General features: G+C 34.7%; 2 protein-coding genes across 3 annotated transcripts; both read left to right on the top strand.

Annotated features, from left to right (window-relative positions):
* Nucleotides 1-1,750: 1,750 nt before the first annotated feature.
* On the top strand, nucleotides 1,751-5,456 carry LOC100254106 (subtilisin-like protease SBT4.14). The gene is made up of 11 exons (XM_010663308.3): nucleotides 1,751-1,934; nucleotides 2,040-2,119; nucleotides 2,200-2,300; nucleotides 2,377-2,520; nucleotides 2,631-2,736; nucleotides 3,192-3,705; nucleotides 3,797-3,894; nucleotides 3,974-4,198; nucleotides 4,334-4,442; nucleotides 4,525-4,738; nucleotides 4,833-5,456. Exons 1-11 carry the CDS (start codon nucleotides 1,848-1,850, stop codon nucleotides 5,366-5,368), a joined length of 2,214 nt encoding a protein of 737 aa, XP_010661610.1. The 5' UTR covers nucleotides 1,751-1,847; the 3' UTR covers nucleotides 5,369-5,456.
* Nucleotides 5,457-10,073: 4,617 nt separating this feature from the next.
* Nucleotides 10,074-13,433, top strand: LOC104881871 (subtilisin-like protease SBT1.1). Of its 2 annotated transcripts, none has more exons than XM_010663309.2 (2): nucleotides 10,074-10,148; nucleotides 10,911-13,433. In XM_010663309.2, exon 2 carries the CDS (start codon nucleotides 10,919-10,921, stop codon nucleotides 13,223-13,225), a length of 2,307 nt encoding a protein of 768 aa, XP_010661611.1. In that variant the 5' UTR covers nucleotides 10,074-10,148; nucleotides 10,911-10,918; the 3' UTR covers nucleotides 13,226-13,433. The 2 variants fall into 2 exon arrangements, with proteins under 2 accessions (XP_010661611.1, XP_010661612.1); XM_010663310.2 differs by having other exon boundaries at nucleotides 10,121-10,144.
* The last annotated feature ends 6,291 nt before the right edge of the window (nucleotides 13,434-19,724 follow it).

The raw sequence follows: 19,724 nt of genomic DNA, 5'->3' as shown, positions 1-19,724 counted from the left end.
TGGGCTTTCTCTGATGTTTGGGGTCTATATCCAGCAGACTCCTTTCAAGGTTCCAGCTGCTTCACGCATATCTTGTGATCTTCATAAAGTAAAGATCAACACTCGTATGCTATGTCCGCGTAGGAGTTGGGTTTGGGTGTCTAATTGGGCTGATCCCACCCCATTGGATAAATAAAAGTGGGAGGAATGATTTATGAGAGTAAAAGCCAAAAAGAATATGACCATTTTTTTTCTATTTCTCTCCCTAAAATCCAAAAAGAACATAATTCTTCTTTCTAACAAATAAAGTTTTATCTTGAATATTTTCTGTTTTTTCTATGAAAACAAGGGGCAAGATTTTTATGCCGCGGAAATAGGATGTTCTTGTATCCATAGTTCCATTTATAACTTAAAGCAAGAAAATTGGTTAGTTAAACAATTAATGAAATTTTTTAGATATTTCAAAAGATAACTTAAAAATCTTAATTTTCACTAATTAGAATATTCAGAAGTATTTAAAGGTGCATGCTTATGAAAGTTTACCACATTGGGAAGGAAAGAGAAATTTTATTGGTTTATATATGAATTCACTTTCTATGCTCTTTGGGTATATGTAGAGGTAAGTGAAACACGTTGGGAAGGAAAGAGAAATTTTATTAGTTTATATATGAATTCACTTTCTATGCTTTTTGGGCATATGTAGAGGTAAGTGAAAGCTCTCTCTCTCTCTCTCTCTCACACACACACACACATATGAGGGAATCAACCCAAAAAACCTAAGTGAATATTGCTCTCTCTCTCTCTCTCTCACACACACACACACATGAGGGAATCAACCCAAAAAACCTAAGTGAATGCTCTCTCTCTGTATCACACTTACGCAAGGGACTCAACCTAAAATACCTTAATTGGACTTGAAGTTCGTGACCATGATGCGCAAGGGGACCCCTCACCTATTGCCTCCTTAAGGTAGAATAGGGTTAAGCCCTTAGTTCAACTCTACACACGCGTGAGGGACTCAACCTAAAAAACCTTAATTGGACTTGTAGTTAGTGACCATCATGTGCAAGGGGACCCTCCCCTATTGAATCCTAAAGGTAGAATAGGGCTAAGGCCCTTAGTTCAACCCTGAAAAATCTTTTTCCACCTTAAACCTCGAGCCAAAATACAGAGGTGATGTTAGAGGAGCTTATACATTTGTCTTTGGACTAAGGTTTGTGTGAAATTCTATACATTAAGCTAAGGATAAGGTTGGGAGCTTTTTCCTTGCATATATTAATTATATTTCTTATGATTTAGGAGTGCTAAAATATGATTTTTATAGATATTAGAATTGACTATTAATTGCTCATGAAGGTTTTTTTTTTTTTTTTTTTAATCCAAATCACTCTTAAAATAAAAAGAAAAAAAAGAGATGATAGATGTAGCACTAGGTCTCCAATGATTCAGGTGATAAATTAATTTTTTTAATTACAATTTTAAACTAGCTCATGGTCACTAATAAAAAGCCCATTAGCATGAGTAGGTCCTAATGAGCAACAAACCAAGACCATTTGGCTTTGAGCAAAAATGAGTTGGACAACGGTGCCCCACACAAGGCCAAAATAGACCCATTCAACAGAAGAAAAAAAAACAAAAAACCAAAAAACCTCACACACAAACAAACAAACAAGATTGAACGAGCGGAGAAGTTGTCCCTCCAAATAAAGCAATTTAAACAAAGGAAGACAAGGTAACTAGTTTATCTGGTTGGTCTACATTTTTTCAGTTATTATTTGCTTTATTTGCCTTTAAAGCCTTCCATCATCTACATATATATTAATACCAAAAACCCAAGTTTCTCCTACCAAAACATTGGCCCTCCAACGATGTCAGGTTCATCTCCGTGTATACATTCCAACCTTCTTCTTCTGGTCATCTTTGCAGGTCTTACCCTCATAAATGCCGAGAAGAAGGTCTTAATTAAGCTCTAACTTTTCCAAACATTCATCTCATCGATTTCCCATTTTCATGGCAATATTTATAAACTTGAACTCCAAATTATTCTATGTATGCTGCAGGTTTACATTGTGTACTTTGGAGGTAGACCTGACGACAGACAAGCTGCAGCCCAAACACAACAGGACGTCCTCTCAAAATGGTTGGTTCCCCTCTATACAAAACTATGCTGCTTTTTACAAAATTCTGTGGGATATTGAGATATTTTTTTGTATTGAACAGTGATATTGTTGATACTGAGGAATCCATAGTCCACAGCTACACCAAAAGCTTCAATGCATTAGCTGCTAAGCTGTCTGAAGATGAAGCCCAAAAGATTGCAGGTACTAACTGAGGTTATTAATTTACTTCGTTTTCTACATATATATTTGTAAATATTCATTGTGATGGATGTTATAGGAATGGAGGAGGTTGTTTCTGTTTTTCCAAATCGGTATCACAAGCTTCACACAACAAAATCATGGGATTTCATTGGACTACCTCGAACAGCAAGAAGGCAATTGAAACAGGAAAGCAACATTATTGTGGGGCTACTGGATACAGGTACTTAAATCTTTCTTTTTTTCTTCCCTTTTTAAGATTTTGATTTCGAATATACGATGAGGAATAGGCTTAGTTGTTTGTGTTAAAACAATTGATCATGGTTACTGCAGGGATCACGCCGCAGTCAGAGAGCTTTGCAGATAATGGGTTCGGTCCGCCCCCGGCAAAATGGAAGGGGAGTTGTGGCCGCTTTGCTAATTTCTCAGGATGTAATAAGTGAGTTCATGATCATTAATAATTCTCGTTAATATCATTAGTTTCAGAAAGTGTTTTCAAAAACAAGTTCTGAATGATTAAATGCTTGTCAACAAAGGAAACCTAAAAGTAGAAGTGACAGAAAACAAAAGGTGGGAGCCATTGCTTTGGTTGAGTCTTGTACATATCATGGGTTTTCTGGTATAAAGGGAGCCAATGATGATAAAACTGTTTGGAAGCCTGGAAAAAAAAGTGGACTTCATTTCTTCTACATGAAAAACACTCATCCATTTTAAACAGTATCTGGAAAATTTAATTTGGATTAAATTTTGAAAAAATAAAAAATAAAAATAATACAAGAATATTTTTATGTAAAACATTTTACTTTGATGATTTCCCTAGTTTAATTAGGTGAGAGTTGCATGGCTTAACCTCTACCTCTCTTATTTTCGGTCACACTGTTTGTGGTTTTGTAGCAAGCTCATCGGAGCTAAATACTTCAAGCTGGATGGCAAGCCTGACCCTGATGACATCTTATCTCCGGTGGACGTTGAGGGTCATGGCACCCACACAGCCTCGACCGTAGCAGGAAACATTGTCAAAAACGCAAATCTTTTCGGGCTGGCGAAAGGGACTGCACGTGGGGCTGTGCCTTCAGCTAGGGTTGCCATGTACAAGGTATGTTGGGTCAGCACAGGCTGCTCGGACATGGACCTTCTTGCTGGATTTGAGGCAGCCATTGCTGATGGCGTGGATGTTATCTCCATCTCTATTGGTGGGTTTACGTTCAATTATGCAGAAGACATCATAGCTATTGGGGCTTTTCATGCCATGAAGAAAGGGATCCTCACCATTGCTTCTGCTGGAAATGATGGACCCGATGAAAGTACTATTGTCAATCATGCACCATGGATTTTGACGGTGGGGGCTAGCGGCATTGATCGGAGCTTTAGGAGCAAAGTTGTGTTGGGCAATGGGAAAACGTTCTTGGTAACTACTTTTTCAATAGACTCAAAATCGGATATGATCATATCATCGATAGTGAGTTTCCCTAATTCTTTTGTATGCAAATGTTGGGTAGGGTTCTGGACTGAGCGCATTCGATCCAAAACAGAAGAACTACCCTCTAGTAAGTGGTGCAGATATACCCAAGACCAAGGCGGACAAAGAGAACTCAAGGTACTAAATTTGGTCATGCAGCTGTAGGGGGATTAATTACAAATCTCTCCACTGAACTATCTTGTTAACATTGTTTCAGGTTCTGCATTGAAGACTCATTGGATCCCACTAAGGTGAAGGGCAAGCTGGTCTACTGCGAGCTAGAAGAGTGGGGCGTTGAATCTGTGGTTAAAGGACTTGGAGGGATTGGAGCTATTGTTGAAAGCACAGTGTTTCTTGATACTCCCCAGATTTTCATGGCTCCCGGAACTATGATTAATGACACAGTCGGACAAGCCATTGATGGTTATATACATTCCACTAGGTAATATATGTTCTTGGCCACCTCCATAATAACTGATCAATTCACTGTCAAAATTTATCTAACGCTTGATGTTTATTTATTTATTTATTTTTTAAATTTTCATATAATAAGTAGCCAAGTTTTGGTCTAATGCAGAACACCATCGGGAGTGATACAAAGGACCAAGGAAGTAAAAATCCCGGCCCCATTTGTGGCTTCATTCTCATCGAGAGGCCCAAACCCTGTGAGCCAACACATACTCAAGGTATGAGCTTCAAAGTTTGATCATCTCCGATTCTATGAATTATCAAAAAAACTGTTTTTCTGATATGCATGCTTTGAAATAGCCTGATGTTGTAGCACCTGGCGTTGACATATTGGCGTCCTACACACCTTTGAAGTCACTAACCGGGCTGAAAGGCGACACACAGTTCTCCAAATTTACGATCATGTCTGGCACTTCCATGGCGTGTCCACACGTTTCTGGAGTAGCAGCCTATGTAAAGTCTTTCCACCCGAAGTGGTCTCCTGCTGCCATCAAATCCGCCATTACAACCACTGGTAAAATCAATACTAGAAACCCTTTAATTTCTTCACCTTGGCCATGGGAGTTGCAATGATGATTATGACTTACTTTGATGCCATGTTTGTGAAGCAAAACCGATGAGCAGGAGGGTCAACAAAGATGGTGAATTCGCCTATGGTGCTGGCCAAGTGAACCCTCTAAGAGCTCTGAGCCCCGGCCTCGTCTACGACATGAATGAGACGTCTTACATCCAGTTCCTATGCCATGAGGGCCTTAGCGGAAAATCCATCGGCGCCATTGTTGGTTCAAAATCCGTAAATTGTTCCTCACTGCTTCCCGGACATGGCAATGATGCTCTCAACTATCCCACCATGCAACTAAGCTTGAAAGACAAGAATGAAACCACAGTGGGCGTTTTCCGGAGGACAGTGACCAATGTGGGTCCTGCTCAATCCGTCTATAAAGCCACAATTGAAGCTCCCCAAGGGGTGAAAATAACTGTGACGCCTACCACGCTCGTCTTCTCCCCGACCGTGCAAGCACGAAGATTCAAGGTTGTGGTGAAGGCAAAACCGATGGCTAGTAAGAAAATGGTATCGGGTTCACTCACATGGAGAAGCCATAGACACATTGTGAGGAGTCCTATTGTGATTTATAAACCATGAGGATGAAGGAGACGGCTTAAAAAATGGAGGATATATACACGCTAATGTGATGTAAAATTTAATTTCTGTGTTGATAATCATGTGTTGTGTAACACTGAAATTAATTACCGCATTATGAATTAAATAAAAGTCATTCTTTTATCATACAAACTATTTAGCTTAATTTTGTAATTGATCATTGTTTTTAAAGCTTTCCTTTATTAGTGGACTCAAACCCAACTTGGGTTATTCTTGTTGGTTGAGTTATATAATTCAAAATTCATCAATAATATTTTTGAAAAAACTTTTTTCTATGTATTTACATGAAAATTTAAATATGAAATAAAACAAGATTTTGAGACAACTATAAAAAAAACCCATATATTTATATTTTTTTCTACAAAAAATTGAGAAAGTATAATATAATAAAATTTGATATTTTTTTGTTAAAAATATAAAAATAAAATGAATAATATTATTATATATGATAAGATGCATTATAAATATTATAAAATATTAAATCGGGTTTAAGTTAAGGTTGGGTTGTTTGAACCCTAGTCCAAACCCAATCTAAATTAAGTTCATCAAGTTGAAAAGTCTAACTCAAACCCAACTTAAGCATTGAAAATGATTATCCAAACTTGCCCAAATATTAGGCTAGGTCGAGCCGACACGGCCAAGTTACACCCCTATGTTTAGTCGATTAAGGTAGAGCCTTGATTAATCAAACTTGTTGAGAGTTTGAACCTCGATGATCACTTGTCAGTGCATTAAATGCACAACAAGTGAATCGATTAAACCCCTTTGGCCTTTGAAGTCTTCAAATTGGAAAATTATAAATTGAAGAGTTTTAGATCATTTATTAATAAAATAACAATTGTATTCAATTGAAAAACATTTTTTATTCTCATTCAAAACTGTTTTACAAATACATTGAATCCTTAGCTTGCAAATATTTTTATGCACCTTCAAATCCATTCTAGTTTCTTATTGCATTGAAAGCTTAACTTGTTACTAGGTTTGAAATCTTTAAAAACTTTCTTATCTACTCATTGTGAGAGAAATCATTCAAATGAGTTGAGCACATGAAAAGGTTGTAACGAAGATTCATACGAATCTTAGAATCTAAGGTTGTGTTTGGTTCCCAAAAACTACTAAGGAAAGAAAAAAAATGCAAAAGATTTTTTTTTTTTCGTGTTTTGTTGTCTTATGAAAAATATTAAAGAAAATCAAATATAATTAAAACTATTTTAAAATTTATGTATTTTTAAATTATTTTATTTTTATATCGATTAGTTAAAATAAATAAATGAGTTTAAAGTATCAAATAAAAATAATTTATTGGCTCTTAATCTATTTTTTATTTTTATTCACTTTTTCTTTCCTTCTATTTTTCTTTTATATTTTATTTTCAATACATTTTTCCTTAAATTTTTCAGGAACTAAACATAGCCTAAGTATAAAGAGTTTGAAAACTTTGGTTATAAAAGTCTTAAAAATCATCAAACTCTCACTCTATCAGAAGTTTAGGTAGAGTTGTCTTAGATAGCTTATCGAACCATTATGAACGAGTTTGCATTTCTCTTTTCTCAATTTCTTTAAATTATCCTTGTTTTGTTATTTATTATTTATTTTTGCTTAACATTTCTCTTCTTTCAAATGTAACAAAGAATTAAAATCCAAGAAAGTATTAAAAAAAAATACAAAATAGATAGGGTCAAGGTTTTTTTCCCCATAGTGTTGACAACTTTAGTCCAATAGTACAATTAAGTTTTACTTACGGACTTTACACATTCACTTCCAAATCTTATTAATATAGAAAAAATAGAGCCACTCATGTTAAATTCTATGTACAATAAGTTAAGGGTGAGGTTGGGAGCTTTTCCATGCATATATTAATTGCATTTGTCATAATTTAGAAGTGTTAAAATATGATTTTTATTGATATTTGAATTGAATATTGTTCACAAAGGAGGTGGTTAATTTTTAAAATACAAATTTAAACTAACTTAATTAGTCAATTGAGCTATCATAGTCTATTTACCCATACTAGTAATTTCTTAGGAAAAAAGTGTTTCAAAATATAAGAATGTTCAAACCGTATTATAAGTATAAAAAACACATAGGTTTTGTTTGGTAATTATTTTCAAAAGTAGTTTTGAAAAACGGTTTTTTAGAACAGTTTTTAAAAATTGTTTTATGATGTTTTGTAAAATAAAAGTCCGTTTTGAAAACTGTAATGTTTTTAACCTATCTTTAATATTTTAAAATAATTTTTATATCCAATATTTTATTTTTAATCATTTTATATATTTGTATAATTATTTTCTAAAGCAATCCTTAGAAAACAAGTTAAAATAATAAAAAAATAATTAAGAAATATTTTTCAAAAATACCTTATTTTCTATTCTTAAAAATAAAAAATAGGAAACAATTTCTTATTATTAAATGTATTTTCTTATTTTTTTATTCTAAAAAATAAAAAATTATTCTCGAAAATAGTTATCATAGTTTTTAGATAACCCAAAAACTAGAATTCATCTCAAATAACACCCAAATGAGGCGGAAATCTCTTGTTGAAGCATGGTTATAGTCTCCAAGGGCATTTTTTATGTCTTGGTTTGATTGTTTATCATTCTTGTTGAAGTATAGTCGGTTCTTCACATCATCATCTGCCAATTAATGGCAAGGAGTGGCTATCCTTGGGACTAGTAGTAAGTGGGCGACTTACAGATAAAAAGCCCATTAGCATGAGTCGGTCCCAAGCGCCGTTATATTTGATTTTGTTCAGCCACAAAACCCACCACAATTGGTGAGAAAAATGGCATGAAGCACATGCCATGGATTTGTGGACCAAATTAAACCTTCGGCGCCTCTCTTACGTGGTTACACTCTATTAATAAAACCCACTCATCATCTCTGAGTACTGCATGCCATGTCTCAGGAAAAATGATTCAAGCTTTTGAATTGAATACCATTTCTTCTGTGAAGATAAATCATAAAAATGAGAACTCAGTATGGAAAAAATGGGATTAATTGGCGACCATATGGCTATCCAATTGGTTAGTGATTGGTGACCAAGAAAAACTCATCGGACATTAGCACTACAAAAGTGGGAAATGATCATATGAACTTCTATTGGCTAGCAATATTGGGAATTTTTTATCCCTTTAGTCACTACTAACCACTAACAAGTTCCCACTAAGTAAAGGTGAATCTGGAAGAAGTAATGGGTCTTCTTGCCTTCACATTTGCTGATGATGGAAGAAAAAGTTCCATGGAAAACCTGGAGAAAAAGGCTTTCTCTATCATTTTCTCGAGAGATAATGATTCAAGAAACATTTTTTAGTTGTTGTAGCAAAAAATGTCAAAATGCCCATTAAGAATAATGAATATGATAATTAGGCTTATAGATATGATAATGATGAAGAATGCATCGGAAAGCATTTTTAGTGGAGCGGTTTTTAATTGAAGTACTTTTTCTAAAAGCATTTTTTAAAGAAGTGTGTTCATCACCCTCTTCTTAAACAAGCAATATAAATGATTTTTAAAAAATATTTTATATACAACTAATTTATTCAATTAACCTAAAAAAAAAGGGATTACTTCTTTAACATTTTCTCTAGACACAAGATATAAAAAAAAATTTCTACTCCATTTTAGCTTAATTGCTATAGCAAAAAAAAAAAAAAAAAAGTGATTAAGAGTATATTTAAAAAAAATTATTAAAAATATTTATGGTTGAAGTGTTTTATTTAAAAATATTTTTAGAATAACCACTTATCTAATCAAAACGTTATAAGTGATTTTTATACTTTTTAAAAAGTTTTTAAATTTTATCAAATATATATATATTTACAAAAATAATAATGTTTTATAGTAGAAGTATTTTCTTAAAAATGCTCACAGAGATTCTAACACCAATACAATCGAAAGCATTTTCCCTCCAAAAGATTCTTTCCTCCTTGCATGCTACAATGACATTGTGCCGTACATAATATAAAAATGGTGGCCACTTGAAGCCGCAAACTTGGAAATTGAAGTCATCAACTGTCACCACCATCAACGTGCTAACATTCTCCACTCAACGATATAACTTGTCTCTCATTCTCTAAGACATGATCTAAGAAAAATTTTCTATTCCTTTCTAGGTTAATTATTTTAGCAAAAATTGTTACAAAATACCCATTAAAAACTATGAATATAACAATTTATAAGCTCGAAAAAAAAGGATTAAGAATGTATTTAAAAGTATTTCCATTGAAAGTATTTATAAAGGATAATCGCTTATCTAATGAAAACATCTAAGTGATTTTTTAACTTTTTTAAAATGTTTAAAATTTTCTTCAAAAATGTTTTTATATTAGAAATTTTTACTACAAACGGTTGATGAAACTCCAATATCAATGATATGAAAAGCATTTTCTCCACGGAACATTCTCTCCAATGTCAGTGCCATTGTGCCATACATTATTTAAAAATGGTGGTCCCTTGCAGACGCAAACTTGGACTTCACAAACGAAAAGCTTCTAAAGATAATTAAAGTAATCGGTTGTCAACAACATCAACGTGTAAGCATTCTCCACTCAACAATGTAACTTATCGCTCATTCTCAAAGTGGATTGGGAGCTTTATTTCCAAGGCATGCCACTTTTAAATTAGAGAAAGGAAGAAAGTGGGAGGGGAGCACAGTCGGCTCTTGTTTTGTTAAGTTGTGTGACAGTCTCTTTCTTTGGCTATATAAGACTCTCCTCAGCATTGGTTATTCCTCACTCTTCTGGATTGAGAAGAAAAGAAGTAGGTATATAAGAGGGACTCTCTCTCTCTCTCTCTCTCTCTCTCTCTCTCTCTCTCTATGGTCTTAGTCTTATTTCTTTACGGGTATCTGATGATGACCTCCTAGACCCATATGTTGTTGTGCTCTGTGATGGGTTTTGAACCCCCCACCCCATCTCTTCATGCATTGGTCCTGACCTTGCAGTCTTGTCGCAAAGATGGGCCTTGGTTGCTTTGGTTTGAACTCCAAACGAGCTTTGGAATTATTAGACAAAGCCTATGGCAACCAGAGATCAGACCAAACCAAACCTTGGCCCACTTTAGTGTTTAAATGTTTGGAAGAAGCTTCTAGACATTCACGGTTTCGAAAATCTTCACCAATTTTTTAATGATATTTTGTGGATCTTCAACAGTTCAATTTTGCGCACAAGAAGCACAGTAGAGTAGGCTTGTTGCTAGTGTCATTGAAACAAAAAACCTAGTGTTAGTACTTCTACTAATATTATTAATTTGATTTACATCCTTCATGAATCCCATTTTATAATTTAACCTTCTGGGGTAACTTGAGCTATATACTTGTAGTTTGACATCATGACATTGGAGTTCCAGCTTTCTCAGGTTTTGAGTTGGAGCATCCCTATCTGTTATTACCTCATCTGTTTATCCATGAACTATTTAATTTATGTCAGTACTCCAAGTGCAGAATGAGAGTCTGCTGCATAATTCATTACTGACCAGTCCAATCATATTTTTGGATTGATATCAAAATTTTCTTTTTTTCATACAGGCATCATCATGGCGTACAGAATCTCATTGTTGCTGGTGGTCCTCATGGCTGCTGCTATTTCAATTGCTTCAGAAGACAAAGCGACTTATGTAGTTCACATGGACAAAACCCAGACCACAGCTTTAGACCACACTCTTGGGGATTCCAAGAAATGGTATGAAGCAGTGATGGATTCCATCACAGAATTGTCAGCTGAAGAAGATGGAGGAGGAGAAGAAGCATCAGACCCTGAGCTCCTTTACACCTATGAAACTGCAATCACTGGCTTTGCTGCAAGGCTTTCCACTAAGCAGTTGGAATCCTTGAACAAAGTTGAGGGGTTTCTGTCAGCTGTTCCTGATGAAATGATGAGTCTCCAAACCACCTACTCACCTCAGTTCCTTGGCCTGAAATTTGGAAGAGGACTATTGACTTCACGCAACTTGGCAAACGATGTGATAATTGGCATTGTCGATTCTGGAATCTGGCCTGAACACGATAGTTTCAAGGATAGGGGCATGACACGACCGGTGCCCTCTCGATGGAAGGGTGTTTGCGAGCAAGGCACAAAATTCACAGCTAAAAATTGCAACAAGAAGCTTATAGGCGCAAGAGCCTACTACAAAGGCTACGAGGCCACAGCTGGGAAAATAGATGAAACAGTGGACTTCCGATCTGCTAGGGACTCCCAAGGCCATGGAACTCACACCGCATCAACCGCAGCTGGCCATATGATAGATGGAGCTAGCAGTTTCGGTATGGCCAAGGGCGTTGCCGCTGGAATGAGCTGTACAGCAAGAATTGCTGCATACAAAGCTTGTTATGCTGGTGGTTGTGCTACCTCCGATATATTAGCAGCAATAGACCAGGCTGTTTCCGATGGGGTTGATGTCTTGTCACTCTCCATTGGAGGATCCTCACAGCCTTACTATACTGATGTCTTGGCTATTGCCTCATTGGGGGCAGTCCAACATGGAATTTTTGTTGCTGCCGCTGCTGGAAATTCAGGTCCTTCTAGTTCAACTGTCATCAATACAGCACCATGGATGATGACCGTTGCTGCAAGCACCATGGATAGAAGCTTCACTGCCATAGTCAATCTTGGTAACGGAGAAACTTTCGATGGGGAATCATTGTATTCCGGAACGTCAACTGAGCAACTGTCGCTTGTTTATGATCAATCTGCAGGCGGGGCAGGAGCCAAGTACTGCACCAGTGGCACGCTCTCTCCAGATCTGGTTAAAGGGAAGATTGTTGTATGTGAGCGAGGCATCAACAGAGAGGTTGAAATGGGACAAGAAGTGGAAAAGGCAGGTGGAGCTGGAATGCTACTACTGAACACTGAATCTCAAGGTGAGGAAATTCGGGTTGATCCACATGTTTTACCAGCCAGTTCTCTGGGGGCCTCAGCAGCTAAATCCATAAGAAACTATATCAGTTCGGAGAATCCCACTGCTTCCATTGTTTTCAATGGGACAACGTTCGGCAACCAGGCACCTGTAATAGCATCATTCTCCTCAAGGGGCCCTGCACACACAGAACCTTATGTGATCAAGCCCGATGTGACAGCCCCGGGCGTGAACATACTGGCCGCCTGGCCGCCGACAGTCAGCCCAAGCAAGACCAAAAGCGACAACAGAAGTGTACTATTTAATGTAATTTCAGGAACATCCATATCTTGTCCTCACGTTAGTGGCTTAGCTGCAATCATCAAAGGAGCCCACCAAGACTGGTCACCTGCGGCCATCAAGTCAGCCCTAATGACATCCGCTTATACTCTAGACAACAAGAAGGCTCCCATCTCAGATACCGGTTCGGAGAGCCCAACAGCCACCCCATTTGCCTATGGTTCAGGCCATGTGGATCCTGAGAGAGCCTCTAATCCGGGGCTGGTTTATGATATCAGCTATGAGGACTATCTCTACTATCTGTGTAGCCTCAAGTATTCATCTTCTCAGATGGCTACAATATCAAGGGGGAACTTCAGTTGCCCCACAGACACAGATCTTCAAACGGGTGACTTGAACTACCCTTCATTTGCAGTACTTTTCGATGGAAATTCCCACAACAACAGCGCCACATACAAAAGAACTGTAACAAATGTTGGGTACGCTACTACTACTTATGTGGTGCAGGCCCATGAGCCTGAAGGAGTATCAGTCATCGTTGAGCCTAAGGTTTTAAAGTTCAAACAGAACGGCCAGAAATTGAGCTACACGGTGAGTTTTGTTCAATTGGGACAGAAATCAAGTTCATCAGGTACATCTTTTGGATCTCTTGTTTGGGGGTCCAGCAGGTATTCAGTTAGAAGTCCTATTGCAGTGACTTGGCAGTAGGTTTTAGGCGGAAGACCTACCATGAACCTGAGTCTAGCTATTACTATATTATAATGAATAATTATCAGTGGATGACTGTTCTAAGAAAATAAGAACATGATCCAGGGCAAGAAGAAGTAGGTCTTGTGTCTTTATATACTATGCAAGCGTGTTGTAACTTGGAAATATGTAATGCAAATTTTATATATATTAAGCTGTGTTTCCTAAATTTCAGACTTATTGCTTAACAATTACAACCAATTTAATGTGAATTCAGTACGAACAATTTTAATTACAATAATAAAATTAATTAAATGGAGTTTTTATTTAGAATTCTAATTTTATTTTATTTTATACGGTAAAGTTTAATTTCAATTTTTTTTTTGAAAAAAAACATTCAATATACTTCTCATGAGTTAGAATCGGCTTGTTCATTAAATTACTAATTGACAGTTGAATGATCGAACTAGTGATATCGTAAATATATAATTCATATATGGTATAAAATTAAAAATAATTATAAGGAATTAAAAATATTTAATTAAAAATTTTAATAATATTTTATTTTTTATATATTTGATATATCAAATTACATCATAAAGATAAATGTAATTGTATCAATATTTTAAATTTTATTAATATTTAAGATGAAATAAAAATTATAATATTTAATTTTATTTATATGTGTATCTCATAATTATCATTTAATAATAATGATTGTAGAGGATTAAAAATTGAAACCATAACATATTTTTATATATTTTATTGAATATTAACAAAAATTGTAGTATAGCTTAGTAATCGAGAACTCAATTTTACACCAGGAGATCCCTGCTCAGTTCCCCCCATTGCACAACTTTTAATCTTTAGTATACAAATACCTTTAACCAATCCCACATCGGTGGGTCAAGACATGCAATATTTATTGTATTTAAATACCTTATCATAACCGGAAGTGATTTTTCTTATAAGAATTGCATTTCATCATGTCCATTATAATAATAGGCTTGTTTGCCTTTTATATAGTAATAGTGTGTGGACTTTTTTTTATCAGTCATGACGATGTTTGCAAACTTTTTGACTTAATTTTAAATAAAGAAATGCAATTTTGTTAGCAAGACCATACCATCAATTAGGTGATAACTTAGGGAGGCACCCTTTAGTGGGTGGTACATGGAGGATGTCTTCTTTCTTGGTGTGGGGTTGAAATGAGCTACCTCCATCTAGGAGTACCCTAGTGGCATGTGTCTATTTTTTGGTATCACCAATAACAATAAATATAAAGTGGTTGGAATGGCATGAAATAACATAATTAGAAACTTATAAATTTTTGAATTTTAAATTATTTAATCTTCATAAAAATAAGTAAATAAGCGTTTTATTTATTTTTTAACATTTTTTATTTATTTCTATTTTTTCTTTTTATTTTCTTTATCTTACATTTTTCCTCGATTATTTCAAGAATGGCCTTAGAATTTTATGTTAAAATTAATATGTCATTAAATCCCCTCCCCCTTCCCCTCCATTGAGTTTGTTGCAATCTTTTTAACCAATTTTGTATTATATTTAAATTTTCATTTGTTATATTTGGTTCCTTGAAAATGTGGGGAAAATATGAGAGAAAGAAAATATAGAGGTAAAGTGAAAGAAAAGAGAAAAAAATAGAAAAATTAAAACAAAATTAAATTTAATAAATTATTTTGATATAATATCAAATTTATTTCACTTATTTTAACTCTTTTTATATAAAAATTAAATAATTTAAAAATATAAAAATGCATATGTAATTTTAATTGTATTATATTTTCTTTTTTCTTAATTTTTTTTAAGAATTTAACTCCATAAAAAATTAACTTTTATAATACGAATATTATCATTTAAAAATCTCCACTTCAATAATTCTAGCTTCTAGATGAAGTAAAAAATTATAAATTATCTCCAATGATGCCCAAATCTCTTTTCGAGGCATGTTTATATCCTCCAAGGGCTTTTAAATTTTTTTTTTCTTTTTTAGTTTAATTATTTATTATTCTTGTAGAAGCATAGTCAAATACCTTCACGTCATTATATGCCAATTAATGGCAAGGAGTGGCTATCCTTAGAGCAGTGGTAAGTGGAAGACTTCGAAAGCAGGGACACATGACCACAAATAAAAAGCCCATGAGCATGGGTCGGCCGTAGGCCCCAATGAGCCGTCATTAGATTTTGTTCAGCAACAAAACCCAGCACAATTGGTGAGCAAAAAAATGGCATGAAACACAAGGCATGGATGTGACTCCTCTTCTCTACTTGCTGCCATTTCTCAGGGGAAAAATGATTCAAGCTTTTGAATTCAGTAGCATTTTTGTGAAGATAAATCATAAAGAATGAGACTCACTACGGAAAAAATTGGGATTGGTGACCGTCTGGCTATCCATGCCAATTGGATAGTGTTTGGTGACCAAGAAAAAACTCACAAGGCATGGATGTGACTCCTCTTTTCTACTGGCTGCCATTTCTCAGGGGAAAAATGATTCAAGTTTTTTAATTCATTACCATTTTTGTGAAGATAAATCATACAGAATGAGACTCGGTACGGAAAAAATGGGATTGGTGACCGTCTGGCTATCCAATTGGTTAGTGTTTGGTGACCAAGAAAAAACTCACTGGGCTTTAGCACTACAAAAGTGGGAAATCATATGAATCTTCTAATGGCTACCATGGGGAATTTTTTATCCTTATAATTAACCACTAACAAGTTCCCACTAAGCAAAGGTGAATCTGGAAGAAGTAATGGGTCTCTTGCCTTCTCATTTGCTGAGAGAAGAAGTCCCACATGGGATCCCAGTCATATATATATATATGCTATCGCTATCGATTGACTTGAGGAAAAAAGGCTTTCTTTAGTGTTTTCTAAGCTCACAAACAACATAATGATTAAGAGTGCATTTAAGTATTTTTAAGGTTAATTTCATTTACTTCTCTCGGATTTCGATTAAATACATTTATTTTTTATAGATCTGAAATTTCATCAAATATTGCATTTATCTTTTTCATTTCTTATTTTCACTTATTTCTTCTCTCATTCAAAATAAGGGAAGAGAATAATGAAATCTCAGACCTATGAAAGTTAAATGTATTAGTCAAAACCTTAAAAGGATGTGAATGAAATTAACCTGTATTTTTATTGGGAGTGTTTTTAATTGAAATACATATTTTTTTTAAAAAAGACATCTTCAATAAGCAATATAAATGATTTTTAAAAGTATTTTACATACAACTATTTTATTCAATCAACTTAAATAAAAATAAAATAAAATTCTCTAATGTTTTGTTGAGAGAAGCAATTTTAGAAAAAAATTCTATTTCTTTCTAATTGAATTGTTTTAAGAAAAATAACATTACAAAATATTCATAAAGAAATATGAATATGACAATAGAACTCAAATAATAGGATTATTAAGAGTGTATTTGAAAGTATTTTTATTAAAAGTATTTGTTGAAAAGTGTCTCAAATTCCTAAATAGTATAGATTTTTTCTTATAAAGAATATTTTTTTTGTATTCATGTGATTGTAATATTAATTTTTTTTTTATAAAATAAGAAAAGTTATTAGGAATATTTTTATAAATATTTTAACTCTTAAGGGAAAAATGTTATGAGATAGAGATGTGTTTGTAAAGATTATGCATGGTGGATAGAGATGTGAGAAAGAATGAACGATGCTCGATAAAACAAGAGATTGGTGGTTTAAGATATGGATATTAGGAATAAGGAAATATGAGATGTGTTAGCCCAAAGGTTCTCCCAATCGGATTTTAATGATAATAAATCATGGTTAAGTGACTAATTGGTTTGAATGATAAAGAATTTTAGGTATAAAATTCAAAAATTCATCAAAGGACTAAAGAGATACAAGATTGAGACAATTGAAAGATTTTTGATAATAGAAAACGAATGTAAGATGAATGCATGGGTGCACTGCATGGGTGCACTTAGGTTTTTCATACCTTTTCATACATCTTTGAAAACTCGGTTTATTATTTAAAATTTTGATTTCATTAAAACCCGAGTTTTATCAAATGTACCTTAGGCAAAACGTTTCAAAATTGATATATTATTTTACCTAAAGACCTTGCATAAGTGTTAAAAAAGAAAGGAATTGAAAATGATAGGTTTTCAGGGTCAAAAGGCTGAACTAGTCGAGGCTTTGGCCAACCGGCTCAACCGGTTGGGGAACTAGTTGACCGGTTGCCCTTGTCTGGTCGAGGTCTAGTCAAGGAGTGCCAAAAACACTCTCTCTCATCCAGTAGTTTCCTCTTCCCGGTTGAGGTTCACCCCTTCTCGTTCGACCTTCGGTCGAGGCAATGGTAACCTGCTAAAGCATTAAATGCTCCAATGGCTAGTGAACCAGTCAACCTCCAGCTCAACTGGTCGAGGTTAGAAACCTATAAATTGAGAACTCCACTTCATTTACGACATAGAGAACACCTGCAATCAATTGTCTACCTACATGTTCTTGGCTTAAAAGTTCTCATTTCTTTCTTAGTGCATTAAAACCATCACTTGCATATCTTTTAGTGCACCTTTGTGAGTCATCCTAACTTTGTTTTGTATTTGAGCTAGGTTGAGGGTTTCTTTCTTGTAAAACTTGAGTGTTAAAGACTTCAAGAGGTTTGAATCTTGAAGGGATTGTGTAAGAGCCCATTGGAGCCGGAATCCAAGTGTAAAGGATTGGAAGCTTGGTTGAAGCTTCAAGCTAGTGGAACCTTCACTCGGTTAGGAGATTGAGGAGAGTGGTTATAGGCAAGGAAGTGTCGAACCACTATAAAATTCGAGTTTGAATTCTCTAACTCTATCTCTTTATTTCTTGTTTATATTGTGCTTGAATTTGCTGTATTGAAAAAGTTTTTGAAAAACCCAATTCACCCTCCTCCCCCCTCCCCTCCCCTCTCTTAGGTGTTTTTCTCCTTTAAGCATAACTTTTATTTTCTCAATTGGTATCAGAGTTAGACCTCTTGTTTAAGACTTAATCATCTAAGAGGAAATGGTCATTCTATCAAGCTCATCTCAAATTGAAAATTTTACAAAACATAGAACTCCATTTTTTTTACGGGAAACGACTATCCCTATTGGAAAACTAGAATAACTTGGTATTTACAATCAACCGATTTAGACATATGAGACATCATTGAAGATGACCCAACTTTTCCTACTAAACTAATTGATGAAGTCTTGGTTCCAAAACCCAAGCAAGAATGGAATGAGCTTGATAGAAGAAATTTTCAATTAAATGCTAAGGTTGTTTTTACTTTGCAATGTGCTATAGATAGAAATGAATATAATAGAATATGTCAATGCAAATCGACTAAAGAAATTTGGAGATTACTTGAGATAACTCATGAAGGAATAAATCAAGTGAAAGAGTCAAAAATTAATTTACTTGTTCATAACTATGAATTGTTGTCAATGAAAGAAAATGAGACTATTGTTGAGATGATCACTAGGTTCACTAACATTGTCAATGGTCTTGAAGCTTTGGGAAAAACCTACAAGGAATCCGAGAAAGTGATGAAGATATTGAGGTCACTCCCATCAAAGTGGCATACTAAGGTCACCTCAATTCAAGAAGCAAAAGACTTGACCAAGCTACCTATGGAAGAGCTCATAAGGTCATTGATGACATATGAGATTAACTTGGCAAAAAAGCTACAAGGGGGTGAAGACAAAAAGAAGAAGAGCATAGCTCTCAAAGCTACAACCAATGAAGAAAAAGATGTTGAAGAAGAAAAACCAAGTGAGAAAGATGATGATTTAGCCCTCATCACAAGAAAGCTTAACAAATACATGAGAAGTGAAAGATTTAGAGGAAAAAAGTTCACCTCTAGAAGAGACCTTTCTAAAAAGGAATCCTCATCTCATGGTGACAAGGAGAAATGAGAAGAGAAAAGAGATTTTGTGTGCTTCAAATGCAAAAATTCGGGACACATCAAATATGATTGTCCTCTTTACAAAAGTGAAGCCAAGAGAATAATGAAAAAGGCAATGATGGCCACTTGGAGTGAAAGTGAAAAATCATCTGAAGAAGAAAAGGAGAAAGAAGTGGCAAACATGTGCTTCATGACAATAGATGAACTTGATGAGGGTTCAAACAAGGATAAGTGGTTCTTGAATAGTGGATGCTCAAGACACATGACCGGGGATGAATCCAAGTTTGCTTTCCTTACAAAGAGAAAGAGAGGATACGTTTACCTTTGAAGACAATGCAAAAGGAAGGATCATTGGTCAAGGCAACATTGGTAATGACACATCATTTCTTATTGAAAGCGTTTTATTAGTGGATGGTTTAAAACATAATCTTTTAAGTATTAGTCAACTTTGTGACAAAGGTTTTAAAGTGATTTTTAAAGTATTTCATTGCATCATCAAAGATATTCAAAATGATAAAACCATCTTCATGGGTCATAGATGTGATAATGTTTATGCTATAAATATTTCAAAATATGATGGTCATGATAGATACTTTCAAGCATGCATGATC

Source organism: Vitis vinifera, chromosome 15, assembly GCF_030704535.1.
Source record: "Vitis vinifera cultivar Pinot Noir 40024 chromosome 15, ASM3070453v1".
Taxonomy (NCBI): Eukaryota; Viridiplantae; Streptophyta; class Magnoliopsida; order Vitales; family Vitaceae; genus Vitis; species Vitis vinifera.
The sequence above is the reverse complement of the archived record's forward strand: the minus strand, read 5'-3'. Positions and strand labels throughout refer to the sequence as shown.

What these genes read in the sequence shown, in the direction of transcription:
- LOC100254106 (XM_010663308.3), top strand. Translation starts at nt 1,848, where the DNA reads ATGTCAGGTTCATCTCCGTGTATACATTCCAACCTTCTTCTTCTGGTC. An exon ending in TGTGGGGCTACTGGATACAG is followed by an intron (nt 2,521 to 2,630) that starts GTACTTAAATCT and finishes TGGTTACTGCAG; the next exon opens with GGATCACGCCGCAGTCAGAG. An exon ending in GCGGACAAAGAGAACTCAAG is followed by an intron (nt 3,895 to 3,973) that starts GTACTAAATTTG and finishes ACATTGTTTCAG; the next exon opens with GTTCTGCATTGAAGACTCAT.
- LOC104881871 (XM_010663309.2), top strand. Translation starts at nt 10,919, where the DNA reads ATGGCGTACAGAATCTCATTGTTGCTGGTGGTCCTCATGGCTGCTGCT.